This window comes from Ostrea edulis, chromosome 7 (assembly GCF_947568905.1).
Source record: "Ostrea edulis chromosome 7, xbOstEdul1.1, whole genome shotgun sequence".
NCBI lineage: Eukaryota > Metazoa > Mollusca > Bivalvia > Ostreida > Ostreidae > Ostrea > Ostrea edulis.
In genome coordinates, this window is record NC_079170.1 from 72,762,347 (window position 1) to 72,790,125 (window position 27,779).

Below are 27,779 nucleotides of genomic sequence, written 5' to 3' on the forward strand. Positions count from 1 at the left end.
TCCAGGATGTAACGTGTTTTTAATATCAAGCTTAAAGAATATAAAATGCAATTTTTAAAAAAAAAAAAACAATCGCACATATGGCTAAATATGATTAAAGTGTAGAAATCGATTTTTATCTACAAATACTTGATAAAGTGGTAAAACTTTCATATGATGGAAATGTGTTGCTGCCTGGGTCTTAATCCTTGTCCAAATGAGATAAAAACAAAAAGGAATGATGGTGTAAATATTGTTTCGTTACTTCTTTCTTTCCTCTTTCACTTATACAGTAGGCTCTATAACCATGATCCTCATCACATGATGGGATGTCTGGCCCATCATGCAGCTCACACATAATTCAATATTCAAGCACTGGAAATGATTGTGGACTAGATTATATAAATTCATAGTAAATTTTTACATATAACTGTAAAATATACATTCTCTTAACAACCTTAATTGCTTTGCATTCAACAACCAATATGCATGATTTAAAACTGATTAAACTACAATTGTCCTAAAGGGACTGATACCCCCCGCAAGGCACATTGGAAGGTGTTGAATAGTGAATTCATGCTCATTGAAAAATGAATAGTTTTCCAAGACATACTCTGGAAAATGACAAGATACCCCCCCCCCCTTAAAATGGGAAAAAAATCTCCATAATTTCCCTTGAATGTTAAAAAAAAATCTCCATCAAAACAGCTGGTGCATAACATCATTATATACAAATACAAAGTTTTAATCAATTCTGTTCACCAGTGTGTTAAAAGATATATATGTCTACAGACGGACGGACAGACTACAAGGTGATTCCAATATACCCCCCTAAACTTCGTTCGCAGGGGTATCAATATGGAGGGACTCCAGAAACATCCAGTATAATACTAACAAAACTACTAAGTAGCTGCTGTTTGATGTTTTATAACTCTCGGGTAACAAAGTTTTAAATGATGCAGTAGGGCTACACGTTTACATGTAATGTACTATTGCACAGCTGATAACATTACAGTCAATTTTTTGCTTTGGGAGCTATAGATCCAACTAGTGAATTACAGAAAAAAGAAGAAAGAAAGAAACCAGGCAAAAGAAAAATCTAAATGCAATATCAAAGAAGTATATACTAATAGTTTTAGTGATTAGAGTGTATCTTGTTTATAAGTTGATAATTTAAGATGGGAAATCATTTTACACAGTTTCGAATCACATATTTCAGAAAACGTAAAATAACATTTTCAGAGTTGTGAATCACATTCAATGTCATTTTCCTTGAAGTCTGATATGCAGAGCTCAATATTTCTAAAGAATGCAGTTAATCATGCAGTAATTTTGATGTCATTTGAAAAATACCTACAGTCACTATTTCTTGTCATTTGTAAAATATCTAGTCATTATTTCTTGAGCAGAAGGGGCATTTCATCTTCACAAAATATATATATTTTGTAAAATATAAAATTATTTGGAAATGTATATCTGCACTTCTAAAGCAAAGAACCATATTAGAATATTAAAACATAATAAATATGAACATGTGAATTTTACATCCCTAGTGGATAAAAAGATGCATCACTTTATCGATATATCTTTAAATATCTATAAATAATCAATATCAAACCCTGACGATAGGTCATCTCAACAAAAACAGTAGTATTATATGTGTATTGCTATAAACATTTTCTCCAGTGATGTTTTTCACTACACAAACACAGAAAAACATGGAATGTTGACAATCTTAAACATGAGCAAAAATCAGGAACTCCTCTAGATATAAAAAAACAAAACAAACGCTTCTCTTGGTTCACAACATAACTGAATTGAGCCAGCAATTAGCTTGATAACGAGTTGATTACATAGAAGGGTGGTATATAAATTTCATCTACACTCACACGGGTAAACTGGTCAATATTTCTCTTCAACGCATGAAAATTACACGAATCCTTACAAAACTTTCACTCACATTAATATTGGCTTATTTTCCAATCCTCATTCAATGCTAGGTGGATTTCTTAATTATGTCTAATTGCTTTGAGATCTTATTTCGTAATCTAACTAAGTTTCTCTGGTCTCTTGTGAGCGTTAAAAAGCAGCAAATTCTGCTTCATGTTCTCTGTTCTGATGTACTCATTTCGAAGGTTTGAAGAGTAATAATTTTTAAGGAGACTTCACTCTTTACAACGAAGACGTATCACAATACCTAGAAAGCACTTCATGATGATTTTGTGACAATGGCACTGGTACCAATAGCACTATATGAATAGCCACCAATTCAATCCTAATTCTAATAATCGTTAATAGCACTGCTGGCATGCATCAATACTTCCGACTATATAACAATCGATGTAAATCGCATACAAAATAAACAATAAAGGCACCAATAATTGGCAGTGGTCTTGGTCTTTGATGAGATCAATCTTTATCTTTAGTTCATCTGAAAAAGAAAGTTGAATTAAAATCATAAACCACAAATCATTCCTTTTATAATTTGCTTCTCACACACACAAAAAAAGGGGGTCAAAGTTCATAATGAGGGGTTTGTCATCATTGTGAATATTTGTTCATATCCTTTCCACCCAGTTAGAAATACTTTCTTTCATTTGCACAAAATACAAGGCTGTGACTGAATTCCTCAGAAATCAGAGGAAAACTGGTCCAAAAGGAAGGAAAACACCTCACCCTACCTGGAAAATCATCATTTCCTGTCACTTTAGGTCAAACCCAAAGTGTTTCATTTCTTTTCGAAAATTGAGTCAATCAGAGGATTTCCTCTGAAAAGAGGAAAAATCACACCCCTGCAGATACCGATTGTCTCGGTGTGGGGGGGGGGGGGATTTCTAAACTAGGAGGGGGAGATTTTAAAACTAGAAATTTCATCATTGGGAATCTGGAACCTACTGGTACATGTATTTTTGTGACATAAGATAAAAAACAAGTCTTATCCTGGCAAATGTTTTATTTAAAGAATTCCTTTCACCTCTGTGAAAATAAGTTTGAAGCTTTTTTCATTAATTGGAATTCATTGTCCAACATTTAGATTAAAAAATTGGGTTGGTAAGAGTGAAATCAGATTTTAAACACCTCTATATATATAAAAATAAAATAACCCTAATATTTTGTTTGCCTGTTTTAATATGTTCCAGACACATATAAAAAGGGATTGAATGGTTTATGCTGTCTCTGGTCAAGTATTTATTTAGGCCTACCTGTTTACCATTTGTTTATGCCAGGATAAAAATAGCATGTTTCTCAAAAAATAAAAAAATAAAATTTGAACCCGATCTACCCTAAAAGTGATTGTTGATAATTGGTTAAATAGGTCTGTGACTCACTTAACTTATTACATGTAAAATCTGTTAAATAGCTCAATCTGTTAAATAGGTCTGTGACTCACTTAACTTATTACATGTAAAATCTGTTAAATAGTTCAATCTGTTAAATAGCTCAATCTGTTAAATAGCTCAATCTGTTAAATAGGTCTGTGACTCACTAAACTTGTGACAGAGTCAGTTTACTTCTTCCTTTTCCAACAGTTTGGGTGCTTTAGTTTCTGTTTCTCGGCCAGCGCCCGTGCCTCTTCTTCATACACCAGTTTCTCATTCTCGTCCATGTTCTTCCACAGCTCCCCCAGTATTACACTGATTGCACTACAAAAAAGTAGGTCATATTTATAAAAAAAACAAAAACAAAAAAAAACAACAACAAAAAACAAAAAAAAACAACAAAAAAACTCTAAGGCGAGGATGTGTAATTTTGCGAAAAGCACTACTCACAAAATACAATTACATGCTTTTATTTCCACATTACGAGAATACATGTAGAAACTCTTGATCAACAGAACACTTATAAAACCATGATCTTGTGATTTGACATCTACGAGTCATTCTGTGATATTAAGAACTCACATAGAATAAAGAACCTACAGTATTTCCGTTTACTTCCCTTTAATTCCATATCCGTTTTGAATTGACATGAAACCATGACATCAAGGAGGGCATGTTTATTCATTGATACATGCATCTCAACAAACACTCCATTTAATTTCAGGGCTGTTCCATTAAAACATATGAGGTACCCGGGGAAGGCACTTTAAAATTTGGGTAACCACCCATAGAAGCATAAAAATGTAATGAGGGACCACTCACAGAAGCAATTTTAAATAGTGCGGCACCACCCATAGAAGTGAAATAAATTTGAAATACACTTTTTCTTTAAATTCAATATGTATGAATGACTATTTATAACCCCTGAATAGAGGTCTATTTTCAGATGTTCCCAAGCATGATAGTAAAGAGAAGAGTATCTTGGGTGTCATCACCATTCAAATAACTGGCCATCAATGAAGCTTAATCATAGAACCATCAATTTATTTTATCAAGACTGTCTTTCTTAAACATGATGAACTAAATTAATTTTATAAGTCTACCTGTTCATAAAAAGTCTAGTATTGTAAATGTTCAAAACCAACTATTAAAAGTTTTAAAATTGACAAGTATTTTGAGTATCAAAAAACAAGAAAATGTGTCTCTTTACATAAATAAAATGATATTCTATGTTTCTTAGTCAATATATAAATTTACAACCTGCAACTTAAGATTTGTGAGGCTTTATTCTACCGTTTTCAACAATCTCGATAAATTCCAATTTCTCGATTCATATTTGTGCGCCATGTTTGATGTACTGAAGTTTCAACTTCCAATTGTCAAGTCATTTGCATATGTCATATAAAGTAGAATTTACATTAATGGACAAGTATGGAGGCGAAAGCTATTTCGTCGGTATTGAAAAGGTTTGAATTTAATATCAAGTTAAAAACTGAACAGCAGAGTGTAAATTCTTTCTGCAACAATATGATTTTCCTTTCTTTGTCGAAGTGGCTCAAGTAACTACATTTTCGCGCCGATTGTCAATGTTTAGATTTTTCATTAGATCCACCTACGAGATTTTGCGATAACAAGCATGGCGGAGCAGACGAAGACATTTTGCATGCTGTACAATATATTTAATGAAAAACGCCTTTATTAGACATGCCCGAGCACAAAGTTGGTACTCCTTTTGGTGTAAACAACATTTAAGACTAATACACAGTGCAGAGTTTATTATCGGTTATTCATAAAATTATTTTGCACCATTACGGAGATCCTATGGAATTGTAGCCTCATCCCGAAAACGTCAGAATAAAAAAAAATTGGATAGGGCTACATTATTGCAGCTAGAAAAAATCAAAAACCGTTTCAATGGACCACGAGCACGTTTCGTTTTCCATTTTGGACAAGGGAGATAATCCTAATTTCCGGTTGCTATAATTTTAGAGTCAAACTGGAAACGATAACCGGATCGCGGAACCTCATCGACCGAGATAAAATGAAGACAGAAAACGGCGTTTGTTTCACATTCTACTTTCAACCCTTCCCTTCTCGTTGCATTCCTCTCAGTTTCGGTAAAAAATAAAGATTTTATCAAAACAACCACCCACAGATGCAGTTTTCTGGCAGTAGGTACCCACCATATATGCAATTTTCTACCAATGACAAGCACCCATAGATTTTTTTTAATTGCCGTCCCCGGGTACCTCATATGTTTTAATGGAACAGCCCTCAGGAAAGAATGCCTTGTTTTGGAGGAAATTTAAAAATTCGTAACTAAAGTTAGAAAGTGTGTCATGATAAGTAACTTCCCCTAGAAAGACTTTAAATTCCTGCCATTGTGTCGGCTAGATATCAGATATAGCACAAACCGATTATCTTTTCCTGGGTAGTCATGGGTCAAGGTCAGTCGACGTTGTTTTGCAAACAGTAGAAATGCGTTCATTGGTCGTTTGGGTTTCCGCCCTTCCTCGTCCTTAGGCGGCCTCTTCTTGGTAGGGGACCCTGAACCGGATTGTGGACTAGATGTGGAGTCTGAATCACGTTTTTGCTGCAATGATATATTTGAGATCTGATTGTATCTTCCTGCTCTGACACAAAATTAACATTTGAAATGTCTAAACTTATAAAGTTTAATACAGCGAAACTTGTCTGAACCAGCGAGATGTGGTCCGACAAAATTTCAATGGTTTAACATACAGACCAGTCTTAACAAAAAACTTTTTTGGGAAATACATTGCACAACCGATACCGACTTTCAAGGGGAAAAAGAAAAAGAAATAAATAAATAAAAAGAAAATGATAAAAAAAGAGGTTTCAACATGTTGACAACATAATGCAAAATGCAAAAAATTTCTATGAAATAAAAATACTCAAAATCATGACTTCCTCATTAAAGGCCGGGAGTAACCTAGAAAAATTTACACCCCTACAGCAATTAAGCATATACGGCAAGAGGGTAGGGCTTAGCAGTGTTATCAGAAGCAGCAGCAGTCTGATGCTTGACTCTACACGTGCTCTGTAGCAGACAATATTTTGAACAGGGAGACTGGCATGATTTGTCAAAATAAACTAAAGTTTTCCCGCATTTTTCTACCACTCTGCTTGATCTGTGAGGCACTGAAAGGATATATGTTTATACTTTAACAAAACTTCACCCTAGGAACTATAAAATGAATTCATCATTGTTTTATCCATGTCTTTTAAAACATGTAGTTTTTTTTATAATATACACAAATATTGGTATATATGATATACTAATACTTAGGATTTTCCTCTTGGTACCTTTCAATTATGAGAAGAATTTGGGGGGAAATTGTAGCTGTGCAATGGAGGACATGTGCATTGAAGAATTATTGAGAAACAGTTTGTCCATTATAATATTTGGAGACCTACTATCTGTGATTGTCTCTTTTGACATTGTAATGTTCACACGTAAGAGTCCAGATTGAGAGTAATTGTAGAGTGATGGTTGATCAATTGGACATTTGTCATTATTGGTGAGAGACAATGGGAGTTACACAACTGGCCTAGGAGATTGTTGCTTAATCAGACAAACATCATGCTTGACATTATTCAAGAAAAGGTACCGGCAATCCTGCAAAACGGCGATCAGACTGAACATGCAGTCCTAGAATGAGTTATTTTTATAAAGTTAACCAATTTTTTAAAGGAATGTGATTATATATAATTAAAAAATAAAATCTGGATTTACCAATGATATGCGAGTATTTTTTCCCCCTACGTTATACAGTGATTTGATTACATGTTTCCTTTGGTACAATCCCTCTTATCTAGAACTAGACAAGCATGCTCGTGCAATATGTGAGTCAACATCCGGTGTAAACAATAACAAAAGATAATCACACCCACAAACTGTCAATCTCTAGTTTGAAATACAAATTTAGCTCTGCTTCAAATTTTTGAAGCCAAAATTAAAACTTCATGAAAATTTATATCTAAAATAGATATGGCCAATATATGCACAGTTATGAGGGGAACAAGCATACCCATTTTAAAATTTCAGTACAGCAGCTAAATCTTTATTTTTACAAAATAAGTGCTGCAATCTGAATGTGACCAGAAAATTCATATATTCCACTATTTTCACAGACTGGCTGCTTTTATACCCAATTGCCGGCCTTTAAAGCTACCGTTACCTTGGCCATATGGCTGAGTGCAAACACTGCTGAATGGTCTTGTGGAGTAAGATCATACCTAAAAAGGAATAATCACACACAGTTAGTGGAACAATTATAGCATTATATAATCTAACACCCCCCCCCCCCCCTATATAAGACAGGAACAATTATAACATTATATAATCACAAATTCTATCACCCCCCCCCCCCCCCCCCCCCCCCAATATAAGACAGGAACAATTATAGCATTATATAATCACAAATTCTATCACCCCCCCCCCCCTTATAAGACAGGAACAATTATAGCATTATATAATCAAAAATTCTACCCCCCCCCTTTTATATAAGACAGGAACAATTATAGCATTATATAATCACAAATTCTAACACCCCCGTATTATATAAGACAGGAACAATTATAGCATTATATAATTACAAATTCTGCCCCCCTGCTATATCAGAGTGAAACAATTATAGCATTATATAATCACAAATTCTACCCCCCCCCCCCCATATAAGACCAGAACAATTATAGCATTATATAATCACAAATTCTACCCCTCCCCCCTATAAGACCAGAGTAATTACCGTATATCCTCGCCTATAAGTCGGTCCGCCTTTAAATCGGTTGCATCTTTTAAGGTTATTTTGTAGGAATTTGCCATTGACCCGCTTGTAAGTCGGTACAAATTTTTGTCAGAATTTCAAGTCAATGCTCTAGTGTTTTTACCTATGTTTCAAAAAATATTTTGAGAAATTAATAATTATGAGGTGCTCCATATCCAAGCCATATCTGTTTGGGGTTTAAACGCAACCCTTGATCTATTATGGGCAATGATCACTTGTTTACGTAAGCAATTATGGTCTCCTAATTACTAGTACCTGACACCATGTTTACTTAGTGGCACGCGCCTCGCGAAAACTGTTATTGTGGGATTCCGGTATAATTCATTGTATCAACAATCGAGTTTTTAAGAGTCAAGAATGATAATCTAAATTATCTGTTAACAATATTCAATCTTTTATGAAATATATTTCAGCCGGTATACATATGAAAATTTCAATATTAAATCGGGTTCGTAATTCTATTTTACTGATAAACGATAGATTAGTTGAATTGAAAGAATATTAGTTACCGGTATGTAAATAATTTTCAAAATAAATAATATACACTTAACTAGATAAAAATATGTAAATACTTTTACTTTAAACATAATTCTAAAATACATAAACAATACGATATGTCTAGATATTAGTGAACAATAATCATTTGTGTGGTAGTCCATGATAATTGTCGGAGTTGTTTAAAAAACACTACATTACTCCGCCCAGAAAAATACCAATCTTCTTAGGACACGCCTACAAGTCAGACATAGAGTTTTGAACCAAAAATTAACTCCCAAAAATCTGACTTATAGGCGAGTATATACGGTATAGCATTATATAATCACTAATTCTGCCCCCCCCCCCCCCCCCCCCTATTAGACAGGAACAATTATAGCATTATCTAATCACAAATTCTAACACACCCCCCTTTATATAAGACAGGAACAATTATAGCATTATATAATCACTAATTCTGCCCTCCTCCTATATAAGATTCCAAGAGCTTGCATAAATAATAATTTTCACAAAACATTGGACTGTAGACTATACCCCTGCATGGTGTGAAATACGTCATCGCTCGGACTAGCCTCTGGGTGCTCGGGGGGTAGACACAGGTCGTTCTGATGGAGGATGTTACAGGGAATTCCGTATTTGTCATACGTCAACTCTGGGTTACAGGAGGACCACCCTATGAAAATTGATCAAACTTTACAAGAAATCTATCACTATTAAAAGATGGCAGCGCCAAATGCATTCAACAGAATTTACATTACACAATTATTTGTAACTGATTTGTATTGCAGGAAATAACTAAAGGATTTCTAATTTTACTAGTAGATCTTTTTGGCACAAGCTAAAATCTGACTGCACTCATAAAAGTGAAGCCTGAAATATCTATCCACTTGCCAAAGGGCTTTCAAACACTTGAGAACTTAAGTGGTGAAAATACCAACTGAGTGTCTGAAGCAGCATGCCGAGGACAAACTCTGAGGAACAAGACTCCAAAACAGGAAATACTGACTCTGAACCTCCGAGATATGAAAACTGAATGAATAATAAACATCCAGGACCAGCAAAAACAGTTCATTACAACCAAACTTTGTTATACAGTAAAACACAATTATTGTGAACCTCCAGGGCCAACAAAAACAGTTCATTACAACCAAACTTTGTTATACAGTAAACATAGCGTAGGAAAATAATCCTACTCATTGTGTACCTTTGTCTTTGACAAAGAAAGGATGATCCTCATCACACTCTGCCCAGAGAAACGACCGTCCTAAACTGTCTGACGAGAACAGTAAATGCAGCTTCCTGTCCTGGTTGTCTGCCATCTTGTTGATGGAAGAGAGGAGGAAACCATTACGGCCGTAGCTGAAAAATGTTTAATCATCAGTAGACCATTACAACATGCCGAATAAAAGTACAGTTGAATTTCGGTATCTCGAATACAATGGATATGCCAAAGTGATTGGTAAGTCCCAACCATTTGTTCTTTAAGTATTTTACCCTTTACATCTCGAATCCTTGGATATCTCGAAGTTTTCTTTCGATCCCACCAAGTCCGAGATAACAAGATTTGACTGTATATTATATATAGGAATTTATCAAACACCTATGGTATATCTTCATGAAGGACAATTGCTATTATCTACATGATTGAAGAGAAAGAGTAACAGGGTTTTATACGGCATTTAAATGTTATGACCCATTTCATACTTGTGGGGAATTTTTTTTAGGCTGCAGATGTATGCTCCCCCAGGAGGGTGGGTGGGTGTACTCAGTCAGGGCATCCCTTCTCAGATTACAAAGTGCAAAGATGACTGATAATCTATGTTGTTGAACTTTAATACATTCCTGGGTAGTTATACGCTACGAGTTTAAACATCAATATTAAGTTCCTTGTCCTTAGTATTCTACCGTGAACTATTTTCAGAGTACAAGTATGTCCTGCTGTAATCAACAACCATAACTGCGTTTTGTTTAAAAAAAACTGAAATCCTACATTTATTTGATATTCATATCTATGGTAGAGGAGGAAAAATCAGCCGAAAATTTCTATATGAATTGTTATAAACTTATAACCCGAGTTATTCAATCTGATTTGAAATGCACTCCTATATATATGATATAAATATCACAGATGACCTATAAATAGACACAGTATACACTCCTATGACATCACAGTTGACCTATAAATACACATCAATACACTGTACACACTCCTATGACATCACACTTGACCTATAAATACATGTCAATATACACTGTACCTTTGGTGGGCTTTCTGTTCCATGCCTGCTGCCTGTGTTGCTATGGTTTCCTGTTTGGCTAGATTCTCCACTGTCTGCCACTCAGAATGCTCCGTTTCCTGTTCATCATTGCTGCCCACAAAGCGGATCCTGGTGTCTACAGAATGAAAACTACACTGAGAAATGTCCGACACCTGATATACAGTAACAGGCAACAATAACAAGATTATCGTTATTTTCCACTGTATGCCCAACACAGCATTTAAACATCATTTCTAAATATTTACATTCGTTGATTCTTTTCTCTTATATTTCTTTTGAAATTGACATTGCTTTCATCCTAGACAATGAATACACTATTGTTGTAAACTAGTGCGATTTGGGTATTTTGTACCAAATGTCCATGTAATCCTCACCAACATTGGAGTGTCGTCAAGGTTAAAGGGTGCTTTGACTGTTCTGTTTAACGTAACGAATGGGTTAAAAATATACTTTAGTGTTTAATCTTAATTAAAATCTAAATCTAGTTTATATTTTTGAAAAATGCATCAAAATAAAAAGATAAACAAAAAAATGTCTTTCTTTGTTGTTTCATCAGGTGATGAAGGTAGCAAGCATTGCAGAAAAAATTTGCATAATGCGCTATAAACACAGGTTTATGAAATTTTCCTGTTATTAATGCTTGCTACCTTCATCACCTGATGAAACAACAAAGAAAGTGTCTTACTGTTTAAATATTACTCAACATCTATAGGATTTCTACGTGTAGTACATGTAGATCTCCGACTTATATCATCGCTAATATTCCACGACTGACACAAAAACAAAGTAATGCATGAGATGTGTCACTCCTTTATGACTGTTAAAGTGTCTTCTTAACAATCAAAGGCTCTACACAATAAAATCTGAACGGGGAAGGTCACGGTAACAATCTACCATGGTGTACTTTTCCATCCAATTCACCAGCGGTGGGTGCAACTGGCAAATCAAACGCATGGTGATATTAGCAAACTTGAACAAATTAAGAAGATTGCATAATTTATGTGTTGTTAATTTTAAAATGTACTGGAAACAGGTTACATGTGCACAACAGCAATCACACTTACCACTTGTTCACGACTGCATGTACAAAGAGAAGGTAACTATTGCACTCTGATGTAAACGTAACGAGCTATTCTATATTTTCATATCACCAAGATGTTGACATTTAATTTACTTTTAAATCTGGCTTGTTAATCAAAGAGCCACCTAGTGAATCACACCTCCTTCCAATAGATTAAACACATTTCTTGTGAGTATATTCATGGAAATTGAAAAACAAAATTTTGGGGGAAATCGTGAATCAGTCCCTTTCATTTAACAACACCACCATTCAGTGTCTTTTCACAAGAACATACAATAGCAAGCACTACATTCTGAAAGACTCCATTGTTTTTAAAAAGAGGGGCTTTTGATTTTGCACAGGAGCCTTCTTGCAACTGAACACTGTCAGTGATCAAATCAGGACTCTAGAGTATTTTGTGACCTACAATATTTGCAATATTCATTACTGTAATCTTTTAGAGATTAATATTGGCCATTCAGTAAATGACAAGTTTTATTTTGTGCAATTTATTCAAGAGAGATTTGTACCCACCTTTGATGAAGCACTGCCACACTGCCTTAGGCCAGTTGTGAGACCAGGTCTCCTCCGCGTTTGAATTCCTATCAGGACAACCTGGGAACGGTGAAGACGATGTCACACTTGGATCACTGCCATCGTCACAATAATTTCTGAATTCAAACATCAGAAGTTTAGAACAAATTCACACCCACCCTCCTTGGCTTTACGAATGCACAAATCAGAAGTAGCCATATTTTTGTTGTTGTCAATAACATGATTAATCAAAGAACAGAAAGTATGCCTGGGAGTTTAACATTTATAGAAAAAAAGAATTTACTGTATTTATCAAAGTAACCCCACTGGTTTCTTTTAAATATTGATTTATTTTCACTACATTTGTGCAGTTATCAATGGTTCAGTGAATTTAAATACAGTGAAACTTCTCTAAACCGGCCGGCTCTCGGACCGGTTTAGAGGGATGGCCAGTATACAGAGAATTTAGCAATTATGGACGTTTTATCTCAATATTCAAAGTAGGTACTGTTCATTTGGATCTGGTGATCTATGATCAATTATCGGTGGAGATTAAATTAGTCCATTTGTACCTAAAGATAATTATGAATTACAAGAAATATTCTCGCTGAAATCATCTAATTTTAAACTGAAAATCTATAACAGGATACATAAAGAAATCACAGAGGCCTATTATTGGAATTCCTCTTACCTATAAAAACTCTGTTTACATTCATCGCTTATGTCATTAACAATTTTGTTTTGATGTTTTTAAATAGTACAGTAGTAAATATGAAATTGTAATTTGAATATTTCTTTGGAATTTTAAGTCTATGGAAACCAAGAAAATTAATCTATCTTTTAATAATTATCATTAACAGTCATGGGTTTGTTAATTATTAACTACTGCTTATATCCATACGATAGTATGATGAAACAATATGGTGTTTGATACTGTATTCATTCATTATGTTCCTAACTGTTTGTTTTACATGTTGTACAGAATTTGGAAGGGTCTCTTGGATTAGCTAAGTGTCAATTAACACCCTTGACAGCACAGGTAAACAATAGAAATTAAAAAGGCCACTAGTGTTTTTCACACCTCTGGTGGATAATTTCCCACCTGGCCAGTTGGTCAGTCAATTTGCACACCTGGACAATCTTGATCAACCTCTGGCAAAAATTTTCTTGTCTTCAAAAAGTGGCCAATATGTTAAGGGTAAATTACACATATTTGTTAACAAATGTACTTTAAAAAGTGGCCAATGTCCGGTTTTCAGGGGTGGCCGGTTTTGTAAGACTTTCTTTGTAAGGAAATGTTAAGATTTCTGCCGGGACTTTGAAAATCGGCCGATATTCAGGGAAAACCGGTTTTCTGAGGGGCCGGTTTGGAGAAGTTTCACTGTATTCATTTTTTTTTTACTATGCAGTGAATCTGGTTCATTGAATTTATATATTCATTTATTTACTGTATGCAGAGAATCAGGCATGTTATTGAGCATGACTTGACCTTTAACCCCTCTAATCAGCAATGGACTCGTCCATAGTGCCTAGTGTGCAATGCTCATTTACAAATATAATTTTGTATAACAAACATATCTGTTTATAAAAAGCTCATAATTTGAAATAAGCTTTCATTGTTTTAAAATTCAGGTTTTGAATATAGGATTATATTGTTGGGAGAATGTTTTCTCGAACATGCATTATTTCAAACAAAAGCAGGATGTGAAGAGGCCCACACCAAAGTCCCATGCAATATATTCATGCACACAGTGCATGATGGTCTAGGAAAGTTGAGTAAAGTTCAATCCCTAAAACGTACAAGATTGCACACTACCCCCACTACCGACATGGAGAATGAATTTAACCACTAAAGTCAATATTTGGGGTATTTTACCCCCCTCCAACCCCCCAACCGATTAAGATTTATTTCTTATAAATTCCATATCACCTACTTTTATCGACAAAAGATATAGCCAAGGTGAAAGTTTTTTTTTCCTCAAAAAGTAGCTCAAGGTCCAAGGTCAAATATGTACATATCAAATTCACTAGGTCAAAAGCCAATGGTACTAAACGGAAGGCCTGGTCATGAGGCATCTACATTAAAGCCCTATCCTCCTTGGTTCAAACGATATATAGACATGGTTAAAGTTTTCCCCTTAGAGTGTGATACAGGCACCAGGGTCCCGACAATAACTCTCTGGACAATCAAACTAAAAATTATACCCACTCTCATACTGTTAAAGGTTGGCAGTGATATCTAAGGGCAGTAACTCTTATTAGTAATGAAGTTTAGTATTGTTTCAACACTTGCCCATTGTCGTCTTGAATCGTCTGATTACACACAGTCGCAGTGCTCCGTTTTCCTGACTCCGTAAACTTGATTTTTCTCACAGCAGGACTACAAATGAATCACAAGAATAAATCAAAAATGTGTTACATTACAAAACGTACAACACTATCTTAACAATAAATAAAATATAATTTGCTTTTGTTAAAAACACACGTCTCCCCAGCTCCCCAAATTGAAAGTGCTCCAAATTAATACATCCCCTTCCCTTAATGGACTGCAGAAATAATGACTGTTGTGCTAAGGACCAGGACGAGAAGAATGAACATATTCTTGTACATGATTGAAAATAAAAGCTATAAAATGCTCCTCTTTGATCCACTGTAAATTGTAGGAAAATATTAGATCTCTGGGTCAGAACAATGTAAACATCATTAAATGATAATGAAGTATTGTACAAAATTCTAAGGCTATCTGATAAGCCTTATAGGAGAAAAGTTCACAAGCTATTTTACACCCTCCATCCCTCTTAGATCCATTATAACTTTCTGGATAACAATTGGATCCTCCTGATCCGACAATACGCACATCTGCGAATGACAATAAAGCATTGTACAAAGTTTCAAGTCTATCGAATAAGCCATATAAGAGGAGAAGTGTTCACAAGCTATATATTAACATCCTCCACCCCTCTTAGATCCACTACAACTTTTAGGAAAATAATTGGATCTTCACATCCTGACAATATGTACATCAGTTTCAAGTCTATCTGATAAGCAATACAGGAGAACCATTCACACGATTTTGTGACAGACAGAAAGTACAAAAACAATCTGTCTCCCCCAAGAGGAGGGGGAGACAAATATCAAAGCACATTCTATAAAAGGACACTTTACCTGCATACACCATCTATATATGTTGTCTACATGTTATGTATACGTAACCATTAACCATTGGATATATACTCATACAATGATCATCATACTGCTTAACAAATCATATCATATTTAACATATCACTAACCTCTGTTCCCAGACTTTTATATCATATAACACATCACTAACCTTCGTTCCCATCACTAACCTCTGTTCCCATCACTAATCTCTGTTCCCATCACTAACCTCCGTTCCCACCACTAACCTTCGTTCCCAGACTTTTGGGGGAGCAGACTGCATAAGAGGACTCTGGGGGCTGGTGGCTATTTTAGCGAACTCTATCAGACGACTGTCTGCCTCATTCTGGTTTATACTTGTTGTGGACGGTGTAGTGGACAAGGTGGATTGACCAATCAGATTAAGAGGTCTGGGGACGGGAGGAACACTGCTGTGGACTTTCGTTTCTGAGAAAAGTTACAAAATAATAAACATTTTAAAAATCTCTCTTGTGCAACAGCACTTATGTGACTTAATTACATTTACATGTAGGACAAATGATGAAATATACAAAAAGCTACCGTACAGATTTAATTCTTTTTTCCAGAACCTGGGGGTATTGAAATATGCATCTCTTAGTGCAGCTGTGCATGAAGTCACTCTTTGAACACTTACCTGAATACCTGTACAATATTTACCTGTTTTAACCTGTGTGTCGCTGGCTGTGGCTTCGTTAAGTAAGGTGGATTCTGATTCGGAGATCTCCATCTCTTCCTGGCAGTGACCCAATCTCTTCTTCAGGTGGTACTTCAAGCCATTTGAACTAAACCAAAAAACAACAAAACATTTAAGTAACAGTAGATTCCTAAGCTCTGTATTTTTTTATAATGTGTGAAATTTTGCATAACCTTACAGAGTGTATTGTGTATATAGTAATTCATGTATTCTCATTGAATGCAGATGTGGAGGACTCTGTGGTATCTCTCATCTCCAATTCATAGGGATATATCGAAATGAAATATGAATGAAAATCATTATTGTTAATGGATAAATTGTTGTCGATATATTTAAATGTCAAGTTGAAGTCACAGCAAGAGATGTTTTCTTCTCATGTAAATGCTTTTAAATAAACAAAGGAGCACAATTTAAAATGTAAGTCCCAATAATGAAGTATTATAGCATTAAGACAGGTTTTAAAATATCTTTAATTACGGTGTCCGGGTAGCGTTCTCGCTTCTCACCGCTGCGACCTGAGTTCGATCCCCATGATCGGCAGTGGTTGTAAGTGAGATGGTATGGTGGTCACCCGCTCGGACATGTGGGTTTCCTCCCATAGAAATGACCCCCTAACGCAAACATACGTGCATCAAAAGGACCCCACACGAGATAAGCTTTTGAGCTTTCATGGGTTATCCTTGGTATTTATGTATGTATGTTTGTATGTATGTATATACCGAATAAACATTTATTTAGTACCAATAGGACTCAATATGTGAAATTAATATAGACGGATCCTTATGTGGTGTAGATTTAAATAATGTATATAGCTCGGCCCTTGGGTTCAAGATGGGGTTGTAGTAGGCATTTGTTTTACATATAAATATATAATATGAAGACTGAATGTACATTTCACTTACAAGTACATATACTTAAAAATCATCACCCATCAAAACTGACTAATGGTGTAATCAGAATCATTTATTCAGAGGATGCTTCATACACATTGTTAAAACATCTTAATTTTGACATATATATTTCTGCAATTACTGATGAAGAACTACAGGTAGGGTTACTATCTTGGGGTTCATTCTCTCTCCCCAACCCCCCTTCTGCTGGCCACTTTCAGACTGCAATCCTTTTTGGGCTAAAAAAAATACCATACACACCTTCTTTTGAAAATTGCCTGGATCCACTTCTGTGTATTCATTGTGTACATCCACCTCTGGGCATTCATTGTGTGCATGATTTTTCATATGATTTGGAAACGTGGTGGTATTTAAAAAGGCCCAATACAATGTTGTTATGTAAAATGGTTTACCTTGCACACTTTATACATGTTATAAATTTAGAATCTTATCTGTGATTCCAACTGTTTGCTTGTGCCACTTTTTGTAGGTCTTGAGCTGTTTACAAGCCCCACCTTTTGTATACCTGCAAATGTTTGCTTTCCCAACTTATTGAATACCTGAATCTGTTTGCTTGCCCCACTTATTGAACACCTGAATCTGTTTGCTTGCCCCACTTATTGAACACCTGAATCTGTTTGCTTGCCCCACTTATTGAACACCTGAATCTGTTTGCTTGCCCAACTTATTGAACACCTGAATCTGTCTGCTTGCCCAACTTATTGAATACCTGAATCTGTTTGCTTGCCCCACTTATTGAACACCTGAATCTGTTTGCTTGCCCAACTTATTGAACACCTGAATCTGTTTGCTTGCCCCACTTATTGAACACCTGAATCTGTTTGCTTGCCCCACTTATTGAACACCTGAATCTGTTTGCTTGCCCCATTTATTGAACATTTGAATCTGCTTGCTTGCTGTATCTATTGAACACCTGAATCTGTTTGCTTGCCCCATTTATTGAACATTTGAATCTGCTTGCTTGCTGTATCTATTGAACACCTGAATCTGTTTGCTTGCCCCATTTATTGAACATTTGAATCTGCTTGCTTGCTGTATCTATTGAACACCTGAATCTGTTTGCTTGCCCCATTTATTGAACATTTGAATCTGCTTGCTTGCTGTATCTATTGAACACCTGAATCTGTTTGCTTGCCCCATTTATTGAACATTTGAATCTGCTTGCTTGCTGTATCTATTGAACACCTGAATCTGCTTGCTTGCTGTATTTATTGAACATTTGAATCTGCTTGTTTGCCGTATCTATTGAACACCTGAATCTGTTTGCTTGCTGTATCTATTGAACACCTGAATCTGCTTGCTTGTCGTATTTATTGAACACCTGAATCTGTTTGCTTGCCCCATTTATTGAACATTTGAATCTGCTTGTTTGCCGTATCTATTGAACACCTGAATCTGCTTGCTTGCCCCATTTATTGAACATTTGAATCTGTTTGCTTGTTGTATCTATTGAACACCTGAATCTGTTTGCTTGTCGTATCTATTGAACACCTGAATCTGTTTGCTTGTCGTATCTATTGAACACCTGAATCTGCTTGCTTGTCGTATTTATTGAACACCTGAATCTGTTTGCTTGTTTAGCTTTGTGTACATCTTAACTGTTTCCTCTCCCTACATTTTCTACATCTGCCCCCTTTCACCCTGAATTCAACTCTTTGCCCCACCTTTTGAAGCTCCTGTGGCATGTTTTACACACATAGTCTTTGTGTTCAGTGTGGTGGGCCTGGATGTGGTACCTCAGTCCTGGGTCACTGCTTAGCACCTTCGGACAGCCAGGAACGGGGCAGGGCTTCTGTTTGGTTGGAGAAGGGGTGTTTTGAAACTCGCGGAATCTCTCTGTGGCTACATGGGGCCGCTTGGAGTGTGTAGGTGCCTTAAAGAAACGTATTTCATTCTAAAGTTACTCACTATCAATTCTGGCACTTAGCCATTAGGGTTTTGACAAAATCTTAGCAAACTGCATGTTATTTAATAGTACGATACAAGAGATGCCAGTTTAATTGCTCAGATTGTGTCAAAACCCTGTGCTGTAAAGTAAGGCCTACATAAAAAGTTTCTCTCTGTTTCTGCGAACCTGACAACTCTTAGTTGTATCTCCTCTCCTAGATATTTTTAAATATATCGTTCAAAAGATAATTGAAGAAACATCTTTTTGAAGTGGACACTTGCAATAAAAGGGGGGTCTTCTTCCTCCTAGGTTTCTCTTTCGTGTAACAGTTGTGAAACTGAAAAATGTTCAGTAATTATATGCCTGCTACTTCAATGGAGATTGTGATCAGAAGTTTCCATGTGCAGGGCTCGAAATTAGCGAGAAATACTCGCGAAATGCGAGTACATTTGAAAAATAGCGAGTAAAAATAGTGGACACTCGAAAATCTTAGCGAGTGGTGATTTACAAAGCATGATCGTATCATATCCGTATTATACGGTGATGCGCTATTCGACTTTCTTAAACTTGCATTCGGAATCATACAAACGCTTACATGAACGACCAATTTCCACAACCGTTTCTATCCAGATTTTTCTTTCATGATTTTTTTAAGAAACCCGGAGTCAAACAAATGCTTTAGAGGTCGGACATCGCACTATGATGAAAAATATAGACATGTGCCACGAGTCTTGTTCACTTATAGGGGTTATTAAATTGAATTCCAAGTATGAGGTTTTTGTTATTCATTTATCAAAAAAAAAATATCGGAGTCTATGTTTTACCAAGTCTTCCGGTAGTCATTTTTATCAGAATGACCTAGATCTACATTAATTTATTGTCTTGATGTCGGGTTGTAGTGATGACACGAGTGCACTGCTTGGCATGTAGACGATTAGCAAAAGAGTCCATGGGACTCGTGATCGTGCTGCTTATAAACCATGAGTCCGGTATTCGCTTTGAAAAATCACTAGCGACACCCATGATGTGACATGAAATTGGAAGACATTGGATCTAGACCTGCGGTAAACCAGAGGTTGATTAGAGGTGCGATGGTCAAGAGACCTAAACATTGTACCATATATGACTTACGTACCTTTAATATAGTGTCTTGTCCAAACGATGCCTGTTGACCCACTAGGCTCAATAATGATGGAGGAAATCATTGATTTAAAACAAAACTATGAAAAAGAGTGCTGCTTCATTATTTTTATTTTAGCTTGTACGTTTTCATTTTAGCCTGTGGATTTTTTACCCACAGGCTAAAATTAGCCTGTGGTAGAAAAAGTTAATTTCGACCCTTGATGTGTACCCTTAAAACAAAGTCACACAAAAATAAAATTTATTTCCGATCAACACGCTCTAATTTTGATTGATTGGGTTACCTGCACTACTTTCTAGTGCAGTGCTCCCACTATGATTTAAGAAATAATGATTGCGTTTTTGTGTATGCTGCGGGATAACCTCCGAGGTCGAGAAGTGTTATTTTAAAATATAAAAGCCAACAACATTTCTAAACCAAGGAGGTTATCCCGTTAAATACATGAAAATGCAATCATTATTTCTTAAAACATTTCTATTCTACTAACATGACTAAGGCTATACAGCTATGAATTAGGTCACCGTGACATCTCATGGCGCACTAGGTCTACATATTTTTTTTGTTGAAGAAAAAGGTGAGATGGTGGGTAGGGGTACTCTATAGCTATTTTGAAAAGTATTTCAGGTATTTAGTTTGATATTGGGAATATGTTGTAATTTTTGTGAAAAATATTTAACTTCTGTAAAATTCTTAATCATTTTATAAACAGTTCATGATTTGTGATTCAGTCTAATTGACTATGTGGACCTGGGCAGGTATTGGTTGACCTCGACCTACTGCCTCGGTTAATCAATGTCCTTATACCAAGACCTCAGACTAGTGCCTCAGTCAACCAATGTCCTTATACCAAGACAGTATATACTCTCATGAGTAAAACAAAATAAATAAGCCAATCATTATATAGTATACAAATATGTCAGCAAAAGCTAAATATACCCATGTCATTTGTTTGAAGAATTTTTATCTCCTTGCTCGCATGAACGACGAAAATTCCCTTTGTTCAAATATAACCATGCCCCCTCCCCCTTCCCTAAATATTTTTTTTTTTATCAAATCGATTGACATGCTCATTTTATACAGCAAAACCCAAAAAGCACATCATAGGCACACTTGTAAGTCTACCCTGAAATGCTTCATTATTAAATCTAGAAAAAAAATTATCCTCTATTTAACTTTATTTTCATTTTTGATCAATAATATATTTTGTAAACATGTCATATCCTGTCTGCATTGTGGGGAATAAAATGTTTTGGAGTGATCCACCTTTATAAAAGACTGAGTGAGAAAGCAGTTTCTTGATTTAATTTCCCTAACTCTGGTGATCAGCGCTAAATCAATGACACTCATTCAATATCACACACAAAAACAAAACAACAACACAAAAACCATGCAGTCTCTGTATCTAATAAAATAAAAACAACAAGTGAAAAAATATAGATCCGCCAATGCAATTTTCGAATAGGGTTTTCAAGCCGTGTTTCAAAATATTGCCGTGCAACGACTGCAGTGAAGTTTTTCCGCATCAATGATTTTTTGCACGATCGAAAACAAGGATATGGTCTTTCCGGTTGTTCTGCATCGTTCTACAGTATGTATAAACCTAGGCCTATATGATTTGAAATACACAGGCCTAATCTGGAAGTCTATAATGGGTTTATAAAAAAAAAATATATAATAACCTCGCTTCGAATTCTTGAAGAATAGTCTTTATTTTCATGACAACCATACAAATACCTATAGTCCCTGCACAATAACAAAAACTAGAACGTAACATCCAATGCACGCAGATACAGACCGAACTCTGTGTTTAAATGGGTTTAACTTTAAATCCACTTTTTACAACTTTTTCATGCGGACGGTGTTTCTTTTCAGTTTTGCAATTGTGGCATTTTTACCTACACCTCGCAAAATTCATATGTCATGATCAGTATGGAATAAAGAAACTTTAAGGAAAATATGATGATTCTGTGACCTTACAGTAACGAGCAAACAAGCGTAGTAAAAACTACAATATAATACTTACGCTAACTGACGCCATTCTCCACGGGCAGGTGAGCGATTACCAAACAAAGCATTTGATTGGTCAATTTTACGAGCACTATAATTATCCACCAAATTTGATTGGCTCGCAGTTTACAATGCAAGTGAAAGGTTTTTGAAATTAGATGCCCTGTTGTTAATCATATTTTAGAGTAATATAGTTCTTAAAAACATCACAGACGCAGATACATATAGCTACCATGGTACTCAACATTAGGTCACGGCGGCGATGATGACACTTGTGAGGAAGATTGCACCATCACCGATAATAGATTGGGTCTTGTGGAGGGGCGGATCATAAAAATCGTAGAGTAAGTGAAATGATGTTTTCAAGCATAAACGTTATTAAGATCTAGAGATACGACATATAGGGATTCTGTTGTAGTGGAGAATGAATGTTTAACCAATGTGGTTAAAGTTAAGCACATATCAGATCACTGATCCGCTCCCGAATTGATTGTGTATCGACATTTCATAGCTGGGAGCGGATCAAAGTATATTTGCCATGCAGCTTCTCTCTAATAAATCCAGTGGTGGATCCAGTGACGGGCGTGCAACCTTCCCACACCCCAACACACACATACAAATATATCCATTATTTACAAACATGAACATATGTATTCCAATGTTTGGGCCCAGAGGGCATCAGCAAGACATGATCGAGGTTTCATAAAAGTTTACAACAAGAACTACAGACTACATGAAATGCAAACTACATGTGGATGTAGCATATGGGGGAAACAAGTACATTCATAATTGAAATGTATACATATACATGTATATGTCCCCAAAATACTCAAATAAATAATAGCATTTGTTTCAGATTCGCTGCAAAAAAAAAAAAATTCTTATTCTTTTTTCACCTTCACATAATCATCAGTAATAGTAATGAAGATACATATTAATCATTTTATACATTCTCACACTCTTTCACACTACTAGTTCAGCATTATTGGTAGAATACTTCTTATTCTAGGTTACAGATCAAAAATAGTTTTCCAAAAGTCTGTCAAATTTCAAAACTTTACATGATTTAATTGCTAAAAAATTTTCAAATTTGTACTTGAAAAAAAGATTATGTATCAGCCCAGCAACATGAGGAGGATTCGCTGTAAAATTAGCTAGATTCAAGGGACTGCTTGTAAAAATTGTAAGCCCTGCAAAAGACCTGTACTAGCCCCGAGAAAATAAATGCCATTCATATCAGTACACTTTTGTAGATACCTAGGCTATCTTCTACATGTAATTAAAGCGGACCCAGTTCCCATAACTTCGATGCCGATCAAATATATATTCATAAAGCCTCTTGGCTTGTTATAACTTCATTACCGGAACAAGAAGATTTCATGGTACATCAAAATTTTATTTAGCGGAAAAGTTTAACACGTCCGTCCGGTAGGACCGTCTATACATGTAAAATGTTCGTCAGCAATACATTTAATTGTGTCACGGCGTTCTGGCGCATGGTTATTTCAAACACTGATAACATGCGTCCAGTTTTGTCAGAACACGGTCAGTAGTATCAGGGGACTTGAGCCCCCACTAGGGCTTCACCCTGGACCCACTGGAGCTTCAAGAGAACATCCAGACTTTTCCTGCAACCCCCCGAGCCCCCCCCCCCCCCCCCCATCCCCCGGTTTCAGAAATGTCTGTATCTTCTACTAAATTCAATGCGTATAAATATGACATAACATAACATCTTCGGAAATATAAAAGGGATAATGCAAATGACTGACCATGCAGTTTATTATGAAATACCATGCAGTAATGAACATATTGCAATATGATAATATTTCAATTAATTTTCATTTCACCATGACGCTGCAGGGGCGGATGCAGGAAATTTTTAAAGGGGGCTGAGGTTCTACCATTAATCAAAGGGGCAGGGGTCCACCATCAAAATGCGTTATTTTTACCTTTTAAACAAAATTTTCTGAGGAGGGGTGGTCTAACCCCCAGACCCCCCCCCCCCCTCTGGATCCGCCACTGCTCTGAAGTGCCTTACTGCACATTACCTAGCACACGACACACCCATACCTTGTCGTTCAAACTTTTCTAAAGCTTGATTGACCTAGTTAGATAGGGAGGGATTGGATCCAATAACTGACAGGTAAGTCAAGTTATAGTACTTTGCATAAACTTACGTGATACAGATATATAGATAATTTTAATGATTTTCCAATGTTGATAAATCAGGTCTGACTCAAACTCTGTCAATATTGCATTTGGCCATGATGTGTAGAATCATGCGAGGAGTGCATGGTAACCTATAAACTGTTGGGACTACAGAAATGTATATATCTAAATTCGATCATAGGCAATTTCATGTAACGTGCAAGCATGCTGCAGAGCTCCCTGGTCTGTTATCTGAAAATTCAGGAGCGGATCAAAGATCTCACTGTTTCTGTGGTCGTCCTTTGGACCAGCTGTAGAAAGGTCACTGATATTCGTCGGTTTTATTCATTCATCTGGACACCGATATGTATAGTTTCAATATGTATATAGTTTTGTGTGTTTTATCTCAACTAGACAAACACAGCGAATTGAATTAATTTGAATTGAAGTTACATGTAACATGTTTCATTGTTCATAAGTAGATCTGATAGAAATGGAGCTACTTCTCCCTCTACCGACATACGTATCAGAATTTCACTGCCTATACTGTTGTACATACCAGAGGTCGAAGTAAAATCCCATCTTTAGAACTGATTTTTTTTGGGAAAAAAATTGTTTTATTCTCATCTGAATTCGTCAGTGGAATAGGCTAATATAGCTACCATAAACTACTGTGTGCAAGCAACTATTGACATTTGATTTTCCAACAAAAACTTTAAATATTTCCAATATATTCATTTGGGGTTTTTAAAGTCTTGATTTGAAGGGCTTGGGCCTTTTCAAATGGGGAAACACAGCAACATTTACTTGAAAATTGGGGAAAAAACCCGTCTCATATACAAAGAGGTAAGAGAAAAACAAACCATTGAATCAAGGTTTTAATGGACTCCTGACCTTCAATTTGGTTAAAGCTTACCTCATTCAAATAAGCGATTTACTTTTTTTTTTTTTAAATTGATTCAAAAATTGTAATATGTGGGCCTGTGAAGGATATTTATGAACACCTGCCTTGATTTCTTTTTATTGTTTGAAAATTCTAAAGCAAAAATTAGGAAATATACCATCTTTTTTACATTGGGAATGGGACCTTATGTAGCCCCTACAGATCCTAAACACCCTGGCTACTATAGCGATGGTAAACATGCATGCGCGGATCTAGTGGGGGTAGGGGTGTCTGGATCTTGACTCCTCTGACAAACATGAATTTTTTCCATAAATTTAGTAGCAAATTATCAAAAATCATAGGCTGGACCTCCTTCCCCCTTGGTTGGGCTGGACCCCCTCCCCCCCCCCCCCCCGCGCTAAAAAAAATTCTGGATCCACATATGTTCATGCGTATCAATAATGTATAAACATTAGGGCTGCACACAAGAACTACGTGAGACTTACACATCAAGATGTGCAACCTTAATAAATGGTGTATGTTTGACCAGTTTTACAGAATGGCTGAAGTCTACCGCAGTCACGGATCACTGTCTTTTAAGGATGGGAACTTTATCCTGGACGGGACACCCCTCCGGATATTCAGCGGGACAATGCATTACTTCCGGGTCGTCCCCGAGTACTGGAGGGACCGCTTCCGGAAAATGAAAGCATGTGGTTTAAATACGGTGGAAACGTAAGGAAGTGATTATATTATATGAATAAAGAGATGCATTATCTATCAATAGAAAAGCACAATATGCACGTGCATTTTTGTTTACTAATTAACACAATTGATGATTTTTTGAAACAAAGTTCAATCCCTCTTATTTTAAATAACAAAGTGAAATTGCCAAAGTATGCTAAATTAATATGAAAATATTTATATCTGATGTCCATTATTTATGGCGGGATTCTAATTCAATCTCCGTCTCTTTTGTGTATAACCTGCGCACTAACTGTGATTCCAGCTATGTTCCATGGAATTTGCACGAGGAATATCCAGGAGAATTTAATTTTTCCGGCCTTCTAGATGTGAGGTATGTCAGGTCCCTCATTAGAACATGCAGGGATTTTACCTATATATAATTATATCCAAGCAATCTAAGCAACGAACCCCTATACATGTTTTTAAACCAGTTTAAAATTGACAGTTAACACCACTGGAAATAAGTTTGATAATTCTTACTTCCTGTATCGATGATTTTACAGGGAATTTAATTTATAAGTTTGATAATTCTTACTTCCTGTATTGATGATTTACAGAGAATTTATAAGTTTGATAATTCTTACTTCCTGTATCTATGATTTTACAGGGAATTAAAAAGTTTGATAATTCTTACTTCCTGTATCGATGATTTTCAGAGAATTTATAAGTTTGATAATTCTTACTTCCTGTATCTATGATTTTACAGGGAATTTATAAGTTTGATAATTCTTACTTCCTGTATCGATGATTTTCAGATAATTTATAAGTTTGATAATTCTTACTTCCTGTATCGATGATTTTCAGAGAATTTATAAGTTTGATAATTCTTACTTCCTGTATCGATGATTTTCAGAGAATTTATAAGTTTGATAATTCTTACTTCCTGTATCGATGATTTTCAGAGAATTTATAAGTTTGATAATTCTTACTTCCTGTATCGATGATTTTACAGGGAATTTATCCGACAAGCCGGAGAAGAGGGATTGCATGTCATTTTCAGACCTGGGCCGTATATTTGTGCCGAGTGGGACTGGGGAGGAATGCCCAGGTAAGGGTCAGGGGTCACTGACGCGGTCACTAATTAATAATTCGGACAATGATTCGAAAGCTCGTGTCTGAGTAAGGTTTTCTGCACGCGTTGTCCACTATTTACCTGCTATATGTTCATTATCATTCTCTGGTAGCAAACTCGAGTGGAATGTAGTAATCCGACGTACATGCGTGTTAGTGCGCGCGCGCGTATTTCAAGTATTGGAACCGTAATTTTGGACACGCAAAATATCCAAAGAAAAAAGTTCAATGTCATAAGTTTTTGTCGTTTGAATTTTAACGATGTAAAGTTAATCATGAATTGAATTAAGGATTATGTATATATATATATATATATATATATAGAGAGAGAGAGAGAGAGAGAGAGAGAGAGAGAGAGAGAGAGAAATTTAAGGGGTAGGGGCGGATTGCATTTCAATAAGATTAGTATGAAGATTCAGCTTTGAATCAGAATGCAAGAATATGAATGAATTTAAAGGGAAAATTTACCACAGAAAAGTGCTTTGGTAATGATATAGCATTTACAAATTTTCTCACAAATACATGTATGTATCTATGTCATATATTTCTTAAAATATCCATTGTCTCCGTAATGCCCTGATTCAGAATGCTCCTCGTGTAGTTTGTCAATTTCTTAAAACAATAGTTAC

General features: G+C 35.8%; 2 protein-coding genes across 4 annotated transcripts in view; one reads left to right on the forward strand and one right to left on the reverse strand.

The window, feature by feature from the left end:
• On the reverse strand, positions 1 to 22,438 carry LOC125655035 (HMG box-containing protein 1-like). Its single transcript, XM_048885154.2, has 13 exons — positions 22,318 to 22,438; positions 18,930 to 19,138; positions 16,318 to 16,442; positions 15,888 to 16,086; positions 14,772 to 14,858; positions 12,479 to 12,615; positions 10,864 to 10,999; positions 9,810 to 9,964; positions 9,140 to 9,278; positions 7,502 to 7,559; positions 5,714 to 5,892; positions 3,467 to 3,623; positions 1 to 2,410 (listed from the first exon to the last, which is right to left on the reverse strand). The coding sequence occupies exons 1-12, from the start codon at positions 22,330 to 22,332 to the stop codon at positions 3,488 to 3,490; spliced, it is 1,575 nt and encodes a 524-aa protein (XP_048741111.1). The 5' UTR covers positions 22,333 to 22,438; the 3' UTR covers positions 1 to 2,410; positions 3,467 to 3,487.
• LOC125655034 (beta-galactosidase-1-like protein 2) overlaps positions 21,338 to 27,779 on the forward strand; it is a 19,410-nt gene continuing 12,968 nt past the window's right edge. The window contains exons 1-5 of one of the 3 annotated variants that reach the window (XM_056145294.1): positions 21,338 to 22,345; positions 22,514 to 22,645; positions 25,883 to 26,067; positions 26,342 to 26,410; positions 27,032 to 27,127. In XM_056145294.1, the coding sequence (XP_056001269.1) occupies positions 25,892 to 26,067; positions 26,342 to 26,410; positions 27,032 to 27,127 (341 nt within the window). In that variant the 5' untranslated portion in view covers positions 21,338 to 22,345; positions 22,514 to 22,645; positions 25,883 to 25,891. Of the gene's footprint in view, positions 22,346 to 22,493; positions 22,646 to 24,356; positions 24,445 to 25,882; positions 26,068 to 26,341; positions 26,411 to 27,031; positions 27,128 to 27,779 lie in introns of those variants that run through there. The other 2 variants (XM_048885152.2, XM_048885153.2) reach the window with 2 other exon arrangements.